General features: G+C 32.0%; 1 protein-coding gene across 5 annotated transcripts; it reads right to left on the reverse strand.

Annotated features, from left to right (window-relative positions):
* Positions 1 to 2,295: 2,295 nt before the first annotated feature.
* LOC137820677 (putative axial regulator YABBY 2) lies at positions 2,296 to 8,960 on the reverse strand. 5 transcript variants are annotated; one of them, XM_068624869.1, is made up of 7 exons: positions 8,822 to 8,960; positions 8,572 to 8,725; positions 6,266 to 6,385; positions 5,960 to 6,083; positions 4,894 to 4,942; positions 4,481 to 4,556; positions 2,296 to 2,714 (listed from the first exon to the last, which is right to left on the reverse strand). In XM_068624869.1, the coding sequence occupies exons 2-7, from the start codon at positions 8,641 to 8,643 to the stop codon at positions 2,610 to 2,612; spliced, it is 546 nt and encodes a 181-aa protein (XP_068480970.1). In that variant the 5' UTR covers positions 8,644 to 8,725; positions 8,822 to 8,960; the 3' UTR covers positions 2,296 to 2,609. The 5 variants fall into 5 exon arrangements, with proteins under 5 accessions (XP_068480970.1, XP_068480965.1, XP_068480995.1 ...); XM_068624864.1 differs by having other exon boundaries at positions 5,960 to 6,089; XM_068624894.1 differs by lacking the exons at positions 8,572 to 8,725; positions 8,822 to 8,960 and adding an exon at positions 8,318 to 8,555 and having other exon boundaries at positions 5,960 to 6,089.
* Between the last annotated feature and the right edge of the window lie 5,006 nt (positions 8,961 to 13,966).

The raw sequence follows: 13,966 nt of genomic DNA on the forward strand, positions 1-13,966 counted from the left end.
CCATGCGTGCGTAGTCGGTGGTCGCCGAAGGTATGCAAAGGGTAACATGATCGCCGGTTAATGAAGCGGCGTTCTGTCAACATGATCGCCGATCGAAGAAGCGGCGTTCTCCATATGTGTGTAGTCGGAGGGTGCTGAAGTTTTACAAGGACAACATGATCGCCGGTCGATCAACCGGCGATCTCCATGTGCGTAGTCGGTGGTCGCCGTAGGTATGCAAAGATCAACATGATCACCTAGTCGGAGGGTGCTGAAGTGCTACAAGGACAACATGATCGTCAGTCGATCAACGGGCGATCTCCATGTGCATAGTCGGTGGTATGCAAAGATCAACATGATCGCCGGTTGATGAAGCGGCGATCTCCTTAGGTCAACATGATCGCCAATCGATGAAGCGACGTCCACTATATGTGTAATCGGTGGTCGCCGATGTTGGTTATTTTTTGGTAGGGTTTTCTCACTTTAAGGTTGTTCTGCTCCAACCATAAAGGTGAGTTTCGCTTGTGGATATAGGAAGTCCACTTCTGGTTACTGTATATGGGTTGGGATACCCCTAAAGAATTCCCTTTAATTTTATTTATTCATTGCTGATAAAAAAAAATAATTACACTTTAAAAGTTATATATATTTTAAGTAAATTTTATTAGTTGACAAAGTCTTAGACAACGGATCATGACAAATGAAACTCTTCAAATAAAATGACAAAATGTATGTTAAAATTACATAATTGTATTTTTCATGAATTTAAGCAAAACTTTATAAAACACAACTGCTTACACATTTACAATTAAAAAATTTGTTTGCAGTAACTCACCATTGAAAAAAAGAGGAAAATACTTACAACATAAATGTTTCATTCTTAATATTTAGTATTTATAAGTAGTTTTTGTTGGTTATATATACATAATGAATTTTAATATAAAAGTGTAGCTATAATTAATATCAAATAGTAGATATATTCTTACAATGAAAGTTTCCTGGTCATTAGTTTTGTGCATAAGCATATATAAGAAGTGTATTTGAGAGAATAAAATGTAGTTACAGTTAAATAAGATTGTCACAAAAAATATATATACTCGCATATAAAACATATAATTATTTAAATCTCAACTATTAATTATTACTTGCATACTGTTAACGGTCAATGGCTGCAATTACAGTTTACAAGGTGTACAGACATATCATTATTTTAAAAATTATATGTAAAATGATTTTTTTAACTATAATGATACTTTTACATTAATGATAGAGTATCAAATTTAATTCTCCCTCTTTCTATGTAATATAAAAGTAGAAGATGAAAATGAAATTAATTGTGGTAATACGGATATACATATAAAGGCAACAGATGCACATCAATGAACCCCAACTAACTGGGTTCATTCATTTATTTACTGATTGAACTGTTTAAAATATGAAAAGAATTGCAATATCTTAATACATGTATACTGAATTTATTATCTGACTGGAAACAAATTTTAATTATTCAAACAAATAGTTTGATATATTATTAGCAGTTCATCATTTTGTTACACTAAAATTTCGGGATTTCTACTTGAGGAAGATTTATCTAATGTATATGGCCATGTTGATGTTAATGAGTATATATTACGATCTATTAAATAATAGAATATGATTCTGAAGGATTAAAGTGCAACTATCTCAACTATCTCTAGAACACAGTGATGTTTCTTGAATATTTATGTCAGTTCTTCTTTTGGCACCTATTTTGCTAGCTTGGTTCATGGCTTCTACCGTTATTATTGTTTTATTGGTTTATTTAACTTGGACACAGTGCTTTGAATTTATGAGGAGAAAGAAAGGAAATCCTTTCCCTCACTCCTTTCTATACAATTCCCTTTTACTTAGAAGCTTAAAAACAAACTGAGTTCTGCGAGTGTGGCAGGTGATCATGCATGCAGAACCTGCACTACATGTTGCTCTTTTAATAGGGCTGTACTCCATTAACTGAACAAAATGGTCCAGGAAGAAAAATAGAAAGAAAGAAGAAGAAAAAAGGAATCCATTAAAGAGCAAGAAATGTAATGTTTCACTCTTTAATTTACTCAAGCAACTACCATGCAAGGTGGGTAAAAAAGAGTCCCCGGGGAGGAAGCACCATAACCAAAAATGGTCAAACGGTAATCTTCTGAAAGATGAAAAAGGTGTTCATGTGGTCCTATGAAAGGGTGAAATGTTATTGGTGTGCTTAGGGGTTTTCATAAAAAGAATAAATAACCATCTTCTCTTTTTTATGCGTTCAAAATTAATGTGGAAGCTAAGAGAGATTTCAAATACACTCCAACACTATAGATTATATTATGATCACTGAAGGAGCATCATCATTATGATATATAGAGGAACGTGTTGTTTACTTAAGTGCTCAAATTCAACACAATAAATGCAATCACAAGAATAGCAATCATTTCATAACAACGATATATGGAAAAGGGCAATACATGTACTATTAAACATTGGTGAGAGGCTGAGATTAATTTGCAGGAGTCTCCCATCCGGTTGTACGATTGGGAAATTTGATCAACCTCATTTTCACTGATTTAGGTCAAGCATGAAAAAAACAAGCTCATACTCACAGGCTTCCATTTTTATCAGTAGAATCCATTGGACTTTTCAGCTGCTTCTCCCTGGTCCAACTTTGCTTGACTGTTGCCATCCAGCTTTAACCCAAAGTGAATGTGAGGGAAATGTGCCCACTGCATACACATATAAAGATGAGGCAATCCCCACTCTTCAGAAAGAGAAATTTCATGGGGTGACAGAAACATGTATATATAACAACACATCGCTGTTTATGCCATTTATAGTCAAGACTTGCAGGAGCTGGCAGCCAATCTAACTAATAAACTCCAAAGTTAACTTCAAAATTTTGAACAAATTTTCACTTATTAGTCTTTAAAATAGCTAACATGAACTTACTTTAGAAAACTTCCACATCCATTTTATTAGTTACTTTCTCTATATTTTTAATGACATTAATGAATAACATTTTAAAAAAGCTAAGTTTGATGGATAAAGTGAGAGTTCATTCTAAAAATTCTAATATCTGTGATGCCTGTACTGTTCTTGTACAAATTAACATGCATGATTTTGAACAAACACAGTCTAAAACAGGCAAATAGTCATTAAAGAACGGGTTTTTCAATTAACTTGGGCAGTGTGTGGCTTCCAAAATAAAATGCGGTGAAAAACATGCTATACCACATAGGAAAAATAAGAGAGTTCAAAGGAGCATACTGTAGTACATAAGAGAATGCTTTAGTACATAAGAGAGTGATGGAATCACATGTAAATGGACTAGACAAGTGACACTGGTTACAGCATGTGATAGGATATTATGCTCTAATACCATGATGAACGAGGAACATGTTTAGGGTTAAGAGAGTGATCATAAAATTGGCTATGGCCTATCAAACTTAACCTCATATTAATATTATACTTTGACTGGTTGCAGGCCTTTTAAAAGGGAGATTAGATATGGTTTTATTGATGAACATAGTTAACTAATCAAATGTCGTTTCACATCCTTTTCTAATACATCAGTTTTTGGAAACTTCCTCTTTACAAGATTGGCTAATCTCATGCTGTATGTTACCAATCTATATGTATGTGAATATTGAAAGCAGTATGTAAATAATGAAGAAAAAGTAATGTTAATTATTAACGTTCGACACCATAAATTATATATAACAGTTCCTTATTTAAATATTTGTTAAATCATCATTTAATGGGAGAGTTTCGAATCTGGATACTCTCACTTTTTTTTGCCGCAAGAGTTATTAATTAATATCTCTGAAGAGATCCCTGATGGAAATCTTAATGCAATCTAGTAAATAGAAACACTAGTTCTTTTTTGCCAACTTCAGAGCTTGATTTTCAAAAGTCTCTTCGGATACTAGTTTATGGTATTTACTGAATTTCAGTCACTAAATATTATATGCAACCAAATCTCCATTTGATCATGAATCTGAATCTCAAATCACCATTTAAGTGGAAATGCAGTTTATATTAAAGGTGGGAATGAAAAGAGTTAAATTTTTCTCTGTGGTAACCATAAGTTATTGTAATTCAAACATGCTAAGTTTTATTTTGCCATCTTATCTTTATTTTTATATATTCAGCATGATTTCCCAACTCAATATTAATGTTTTTTTTTTAATTTTATTTATGCACGTATAGCATAAAATAGAACGTTCCCAGGGATTTAAACCAATTAAAGAATGTGATTTCCCCTTATACCCTCAAACTAGATGATTACATTGGAAACATCTTTACAGTAATCGTTGGAATATTGGATTGTCACCTTGAGCAAGAAGTTTATAGAAGAGACAAAGGCTGTCCGTGAACTGACACAAGTGGCTCCAAAAAACATGAAAAATATAGAAAACTGCAGCATGCACTTGTTTGTGTGGATCACAAAATGATATATATTAATTAATGTAGTGATTAAGGTTAAACTCACGTTTTTGGCTGCGGAGCTGAAAGCCTCCCTGTGGCTGATATCTGGATTACTAGCCTTAATCCTTTGGATTTCCTCCCTGCAAAATCAGACGTTTGAAAAGACTTGCCATTTGTTTTTACTCAATGGAATCATCTCTAGTCTATTTTCATTTTTCTTTTTTAAATTATTTTAGAATTAAGAGATTATATTTACTGGACTATTGTATCATCTTTATTCTTTGAACACAAAATAAAATTTTAATCCTTTAAAGTGCTTTTAATTTCGCTTCAACTTGATTTGCTTCTTTCTTGACTACCTTTACTATTATTTTCTATATATACTAATTTTTAGAATAAATATAGTTAACATTAACTTTAAGGAAATTAGGGAAAAGCAGGGAAGTTGATTTTAAATAAAGTCCAAAGACAACTTACTTAATGAACCGATTATATGCAGAAGGCACACGATGTCTCTTCTCTGTAGCTGTGAATAGTCATGAGATCATTTAATTAGGAACATTAAATAACGATGCAAGAGAAAAATTAATACAATCAGTCATCAATTAAAAATGCACTTGATCTGTAACCTAAAAAATTCACGTCACGGATTCACCAACAGAAATCAGGTTGAGATATGGAATTTTTCACACGAAAGGCCACATTCTTAGATAGACTAAAGCTGTAGAACTGGGTTGTTGAGAACCATACAATTATATGCTCTAGCATTCAAAAAGCATTGAGATTTCCCTTGTTTATCCAAGAGTCCAATGGGTTTTCTTTGTTATTTCTGAAACAATTTTGTCGTCATTGCTTTGTACAGGTCACTCACAGCGAGAAAATCGACCACTATAAAACTTAAGTACTACTACCACTATAGTCTACTACTTACTTTTTTTTGTGCAAGTATCAATGTAATTACCATGATGAGCTGTTATTATATAATGGTGAGAGGAATCTGTAACTGTAAAATGAATTACACGTGGATAATTGTATACATATGTGTGTGTAAGATATATATAATATGCACAAGTCCTTGTTCTTGTTCTAGGGCATGGCATGACAGCAATGAATTAAGGATGGGTCAATTTTTGTTACGTAAGGTCACCATCTTAGAGGGGGCCATTAAAATTGATGGAGAAAACAAGATGCCCCAATTGGGCACGAAAAAAGTGGTTACTCAGATGGACGCCGACTCTCTGGAAAAAATGGGAAAACTTGTTTTTATGACTAGTGGCCCTCAATGATGAGGTTGTTCTGCTCTGCTGTTACTTGTATTAAATTAGCTTCAGCTGCTAATTGTGGAGAGAGTAGTTTGAGTCTTTTTCATCCTTAATTAAAACTTGTCACTGATATTAAAAAGTTCCTCATAAGGTTAGCTGGTCTAGTTATATATGTTGCCTTTTTGTTCATTCTGATTTAGGCCCGTTAGGATCGATACGGTCCAAAAGCATATACAAAAGGGAGATAAATTAATCCATGAAATGTGAGAATGTATACTCACGACGAATGGGAGGAATCCTTGGTTGTTCATGCTCTACTGCCTCAAATGCCGCTATTTTGTTACATTTTGAAGATGAGGATCCCAGTTCCTTGCTGCTTGGTTCTTCAAAGCTTAGGTGCTGTTTCTGTGACTTCATTACCAACAGATTAAACAAAAGAATTAATAAAGGATGACACAGTTTTTCATTGAAAGAACTGCATTTTTAAAGTATAAAGAAATTATATTATATCATTTATGGTTTGCTCATAGTGTCACAAAGTGGGAATTGACCAAAAGAATGTGAAATATATATATAAATAAACACACCTGAGGCTCTTGAGGAGGAAATGCTTGAAGGGACGCTCCCATGTTAACTGATAGCAAATTAGCACAATGTCCACATCTAACCGTCACTATGGTTAGCAAACTGCTGTAAGGAACACTAACCTGCCAATACCCATTTTCAAATACAAAACAAATATTATTATTACTTAGAAATATAAATAAAATGAAGTAGAAAAGTGGGTATAAGAACATCCTCTTCAGTTGTATACATACAGTAAAACATGCATTCATCCATGAAAACCAGGAACTGGAAGCTGCATAATTTTGATCGCCAACAAGAGCTGATGGACATATTTTATATATAAATATATATATAGGGTCTTCAGATTGTCAAAAAAGGTTAACATATATACATATATATATATATATACATATATATATATATATATATATATATATATATATATAGGATAAGTGAAGCTTTCACATTCCCAAGAAAGGTGCTTCCAAAGCACACCATGCAGCATTGAAATGAAAAATGAGAAGAGAAAAAGACAAAATGCATAGCTGCCAGAAGAAAGAGGTATAAGAAGATGATAAATAAGCTAGAGAGGGAAGTGAATGCAGCAATCTTTTCTCATTCATTCTGAGAGAGGTATACTTTTAAGGGGTGTGTCCAGTGTCCAGCTAGGGAGAGTGTGGTGTGGTGGTGGCACATTCAATACATCCATACAATAGCAGCAACGCTCAGAACCTGACATGGGGCGATTTAAAATTCAGTACTCTCAGTCTCTCACGATGTCCCCTTGTTGTGGGTGCGCATCACTTTTTGCTGACACTACAAGGCAAGATGATAAAAGATAGAAATTGTTGCACATAGTGTGGAGGAAAGAGAGAGGGTGAAAACGACTTGACTGGAACGGAAACCATCAAGGCCTTGAAGAGCTACACCACCGTTAGCCACTAGTGCTTGCCACCAGAGGAGAGTGATGTATCATCATTAAGCAGATTAGCCCTTTAGGCCATGTTAAGAGATCTCATTTGAGAAGGAGAGAAGGAAAGAGAGTGCTTTCTCAAAAGGGGTAATTATAATTTCAGCATGCTATGATGAAAGGAGAGAAACAAAAGAAAGTAACAAGAAATATTTAAGAAAAGGAGAGAGAGCATATGATATGATGTGATATAGCTTGTTCTGGTGGTGAAATGAATTGATCAGAATCCCCACAAAGTTCTTGTAGAAAGAAAGAGAGGACACTGCCTCTGTACTTAAGGGAAGCAACAAGGCTGAAACCGTGAAAAAACTTGATGATATATACGATATCATAAAAGACGATATGATGCTTCACCCTCATCGCCACAGAAAGGCAATTAAGGGATCAAATCAAACACTGAGGAGAGAGAAACTGCACTGCGTACCATCACATGGATTTGTTGTGTTCAGATTTAATTTTCTGAGCTGTGTTAATTTAGCACACAGGTACACAAACCAACAAAGAAAATAAAATACCATATAGCAAATGAAATCATATATGCATACATGTTGCTATCTACTCTTCTGCCAAAAAAATTAATTTTTTTATTTAAAAAGTTTATAACAAAAGAGGGGAACCCTAACACTTGGGAATAGCCCTAGTATATAGATCTCATGGCTGTGCCTGTGTACGCATTTTCATAATAAGCATCTCAAAATTTCTTCCACTTTCTAACTCCTAAAATTCCTTTTATTTTCACAATTGTTTAGTTAGGTACGGGTAGGGGTTTCAATTATTTAATTTCATAATTTTCTGCTATTACTTTGGCTGCACACACACATATATATTGCCTCTAACCGAACTATCACCACTCATATCAAGGTAGAGGTTAGGGAGCAAAACCCAGTTACACTTTCTCATAAAATATAACATAGCAGTGGAATCCTTGGTACAAAAACACCACCCCAGTTACCAAATTAATTCACTTAAGTGATAGATTGCAGTGTTTTCCAGGGAATTAAGTTACCCTTTATATATAAATTGGGGTATTTCTGATTGCATGCTTTCCAACAGTTAAGTTTTCATCCATTTATATAATATAGATATATGTATATACACAGACATGCATTCTGATTAGGTCTGAGCTGAATTTCGCTTTTTGCTGGGTACCCAGAAGCGCTTTTTCTTTATTCCTGGCTCTTGTATCATCTCAGTATCTCGATCGATTAAAGAAATTAGAGAAAACCCGAATTGCCAAATTAGCTGGTGAAAGGCGTGGCGCAAGAGAAAGCTTAGAAGAGTATGGAAAGAAATAAAGAAATGGAAGAAAGAACGAAAGAGAGAGAGAGAGAGAGAGATAGAGGAAGAGATTTGTACCGCTAGAATGGTGTTGCAGAAGTTGCAGTGAACATAACAAACACGTTCCGTTGCCATCATTTCCATTGACATTTTTTATCTATATGTGACTGTGTCCTTTGAGTGTGTGCTTGGTGGATTTATAGGCAGATCACGGGGGGAGAGAATCACTTGGCTGAAAGAAAAGTGAACATGATCATCAACGATTTACAGAAGACGCGGAAGGAAGAGAAAATAAAAAAAATAAAAAAAAAACAAATAATTTATGTACTTATTGTTGTGTTATTTAAGAAGAGATAGAGAGAGAGAGTGTGTTTGGACATAGGTTAAGATGGGACTAGTGTGGTGTGGTCGGGGAAGTGGAGTGGGGTTAGTGGCATTTGATTTAGGAAGAAAAGATGGATTATGGGAAATCTTGGTAGGCTGGGTTTGGAGTGTGCGCGTGTGAGTGACACGTGCGATGAGAGAGTGGGTGTGAAGATGTGTTAAGTGTTATGATTGAGAGAATGAGTGGGTGGGAGTGACCCATGTCTAACTATACTGGCTTTCTGTAGCGGACGAGGGGGGCGAGATATTAATGCTTAGAAATTTGGAATGAATGTTTAGGGATGTGTTCCATACCAATAAACAATTCATAATTTTCATTCTTCCTCATCTAAACATATAAAACATTCAAAAAACATTCAAAAAAACAACACATTCTTCATCCATAAATCAATTAGTTTCTTAGAGGAGATTAAGGTTGTTATGTGGGACTCAAGACTCAAACTCAAACTGAGTAGTCTAGTCTATGATCACAAACAATTCACATTTCATTTTACTTCTTTTCTTTTCAAAGACTTTTTTTCTACGTTTGTTGACGGTCATAGATAGATAGATAGATACCTCTAACCAGCGTTTTTTAATTACTTCATTTAAACTAATAATTGTCTTTGTAGTTTTCAAAGAAACTTTTGCAAAAGTTAACTGTTTAACTTTCTTTCTGTCTTATTGTATTTGTTACTTTTGGATTGTTTCTCCATTATTTGTTTCCGAATATAAAGAAAATACTCATTATTTTGAAATTTGTGAATTCAGGTGAATAGAAAAAATATTACTAAAACGGAATGTTCACTAAAAACGAATAAGCAGAAAAATATTAGTAGAAGCATGGTTAATTAATCTTATTTTTATCCATTTTGAAAAAGAATTAAAAAATAATAAATTTTTCATATAAAGCGGATGGAACAGGTTCATTAATTACGCTAAGACAAGGAATTATTAAGTGCACTTTGGAGGGTTTAAAAAAAAACATTCCGATGCATGAGAATTAAGAAGTTATGTATTTGAATGCATGATAAGTAATTAGATGATAGGTGAAGAAAGGTTTAAGCATGAGGTGGAAAAGACTATGGAAATAGCAAGTGCTGCAAAATAGCTTTTGTCCATTTTTGTTTCTGCTTATCTATGGCGGTGTACTGCATGTAAAGTGATTAGACATCTTCTTGTACACATTCATCTCATGTATTTCCCCGTGAAACTCTCCACGTGGAATTTATCACTACAATTAGAAATTTTTATTTATTCAATTCATTCATAAAATAAACCCTAATTATATTCAGATCCAAAACTAAACAAAGTGAACCTCTAGACGGGCATATAATCCAACACCAACATGTGCATTTGTCACCAATATAGGGTGACATGATTCAGAATAATCATGTCGTTAATATATTGATAACGAGTTTGATTTCCATGTCTATTTCTATCTTCAAATATTTGGTGACTAGAACTCTTATTAGGAGATATTATTTTTTTAATAAATCTATTTTAAGAAATTATTTAATGAATGTTTTGTTAAGGAGAGTTCAAAAAAATATTTTTAATAAATTTGTTTGCATTAATACTAAAAAAATATTAAATAAAAATCAATTTTATAGACAAAAAATATTAATTAAATTAGATACCATTTTAAAGACTAAATATATTATTGGTATCTAAAATAGTTTTTATTATCAATAAAATTTATAAAGTATCTTTTAAATTGGTATCTAATTAGCTATCAAGGTTTTAGCTACCAATTACTTTAAATTCTGGTTGGTATAAAAAAATCTGGTAGCTAATAAAATATTAATTTAACAACTATTTTATAAATTTTATTAATAATAGAAACTACTTTAGATATTAAAAAAATAGTCTCTAAAATAACATATAATTTAGTCAATATAGTAATTAAATATATTTTATCTCTAAAATTGATTTCTATTTAATAATTTTTGTGTAATATTAAATTTTAACCATAACTTAAAATAATGTGATTTATGTGAAATTTCTTTTATTATTAAAAATTTATCAGAAAAAAAATTTAAATCTAAAGAAAAATTATTTAAATTTATTTCATCTCAAAATTATGTCTTGATGAATTATTTCTTTCATGTAGAATCACACATATAAAAATTAACCTAAATCAGCTTAGCGGATATTAATATATATATATATATATATATATATATATATGTCATGCGCATTATAAATTAAAAATATAAAAATGTGTAAAAAAATGTACTAATTTTTTACCATTTTTCATTGTATAAATTTTGTCATGTCTATTATCTTTATTTAAAAAGCATTATAGAAATAGTATTGCTGGATAAATTAATAATATAATTATATTTGTAGGTTTAGTTTTCACAGTATATAGACACTAAACTTTCCTTTTTTAGAAAATAGAAGTGAGGAACAAAATTGGAGCAACACATGCTTTCTTCCAAAAAGAGGATCTTGTAAAGATTAATAGAAAATTAAGTATAGGAAAGAAGACATGTGTTTGAAAATTATGGTGTGAGTTTGTGTTTGTGAGAAGAGTTAATTAACAGTGGACACAAATATAGGTTAGAGGAATTTAGGGGTTTTTTCTAAATTTAGTTATAACTTGTAGCGACTTAAAAGTTGATGCCTGCGTTGTGTGTGTGCAAGACACGCTGCATGTCCATCACCACATTACTCACTTTGTACAACTTCATATTCTTTCGCATTGTCTTTCATTGAACATCATTCATTATTCATTTATTCTCAACAAATTATTACCAAATTATGCGTGCCAGCTGCTCGATAAAAAGACATCGTCTAGACACACAAGATTTTGCATAATTGATTAATTCTACCATACAACTTCTTATTTAGATGCTTCTGTTGAGGCTTGTACTCAAGTATCAAGCACAAAATAGTCATAAATTACATCTAAAAGATTAACTCTCCTTATCAAAAATTATGTTACGCATTAAAAAAATGTTTTAACTTAGTTTTGTTGAGTTTTTCTAGTTAACATATTAAGAGAATTCACGAGAAACTCAATGGGTATTTTTTATAAATGTTTTTTATCATTACAATAAATATCACTTTAGCCATCAATATAAATCATGATCTATAGTATAAAATTATGGTTTAAATTTTAGACAACAACTTTTTATTCAATTTTGTTTATTATAAAAGGATAAATAAAAAATAAGTACTCCAACTTTATTAAAAAAGCAAATTATGGATTTGCATAAGTCCAAAAAAAAACAAGCTTAGTCCCCCAACACATTACAAATATTCCAAAACCACCCTCACAAGATTAACAGCAGAGACCCAACAACCAACAATAGAAGTATGGTGGAGAAAGATAATTTAGCACAAACTATGAACAACGAAGCAACATCTCTCAAGAACTAAGCAAATTTGTGATTTAACAAGATTCACTAAGCCTGTTTTTAACCATTATAAGAAAGAATACTAGATGTGAATCACGGAATATTAGCACACAAAATTTGTATTAAGAAGTTTGTGTCCCATTTTTTTTACTAACACACCAATTATGACTTGCAAAGATAGTGAGTTGCACCCATTAATGATTTGTATTGTTCTTTGTTATGTGCTTAAACGATCATCACCACATTTCTATGCCCACCTCATGAAGCCCTAACCTATACAAATGCAACAAGAGGGCTAACAGTATGTGTTCCGCTGCCAGAATTCATTATTCAATTCAACCACCACACTTTCAACTTTACACAACCATTGTTGAGACATGTAAGGCACTTGCCTTGCCTTAATCAAAATACAATAAGGAAGTGTGAAAGGAATATTTTTATTTACAAAACCAAGTGTGACTTAAACTAATTAGACAATTGAGGGTATGATTTTTCCTCCCCTACTCCAGAGTGCTAATAATATTAATAATAATAAAAATATAAGATTAATATTAATATATAATTTGGATTTCAATTTTAGAACTAGATTTTGGTTTGGATTTCAATTTGTAAATCATGGGAAGATTGTAATTTATATTTGGGAAAATGTTGGAGAATAAAAATAAAGCACAACATATTTTGTACATCTGGAACCCCAAAGCATAATTTTTTAATTTTTATACTTTTAATTTTATTAATGGATTCTACAATTTAAAAAATGTGAGTTAAAAGAACCACATTTTAATAATCATTGTTTGTATTAAAGATATATTTAATTAAATATGGTTTAAAACATCTGTAATTAAAGACCAGATTTATATTATTTTAGGCCACACTTTTTTCATGTGGTTTATTTTTTTTTAAAAGATTTTGTCACAAAACTATGACTTAAACATCCATGACCTAAAAAATGTGGTTTATAGTGATTCATAAATCACATTTGTAAGTGTTGTTTTTTTCACTTTTAGGCCATATTTATATGCATGTGACCACAATTTTATTGTTTAGTTCACACACATTAAAGGCATCACTTAAAAAATTGGGTATAAATAATCAATAATTTTTTTGAATGTGCTCTTTGGTAGTCCTTAAATCACCCTAGTAAAAATGTTGTCTAAGTATGGGATAATTCATTGTTGCCTAAAGTCAAAATAGTGTAATGTATGCAAGGGCTAGTTCACTTCAAATGTCCTATTATATTGATCATATTCTTCTTTGTTGATAAAAAAATCAAGGAAAATCAATACTTAATTGGAGAGAATCAAATTCGATAAGTTATAAGCCAATTTCTACAAAATATTTGACGTCATCTTCAATCATAAACCTTAATGTTACTAGTTAAATCAATTTTTTTATATGAGTTTACTCATGACAGATTTCAAATCTCCTCAACTAAGTACTAAGTCCCATCAATACTAACTCCCCCATAGTCTCGCTATGCTTCTTGGTTTGACTCCAACAGTTGGATATCATTCCCTTATTACCATCCACTCGTCACCCACTTGTGTGCCTGCATATCCATGGTACCTTGCACATATATATAGTTATAGAGTAGAAAGAGATGTGCATGTATATGAATCAAATTCTATCGACTTACCAAACCTTTAGTTCAATATTCGTTAAGACAAGTATTTTATGCACACCATTGGACATCGACACCAATAAGAATATGAGAACCTAGACATAGGATGTTTGTCGACAATCCA

The sequence above is a fragment of the Phaseolus vulgaris genome, chromosome 11, assembly GCF_000499845.2.
Source record: "Phaseolus vulgaris cultivar G19833 chromosome 11, P. vulgaris v2.0, whole genome shotgun sequence".
Lineage (NCBI taxonomy): Eukaryota > Viridiplantae > Streptophyta > Magnoliopsida > Fabales > Fabaceae > Phaseolus > Phaseolus vulgaris.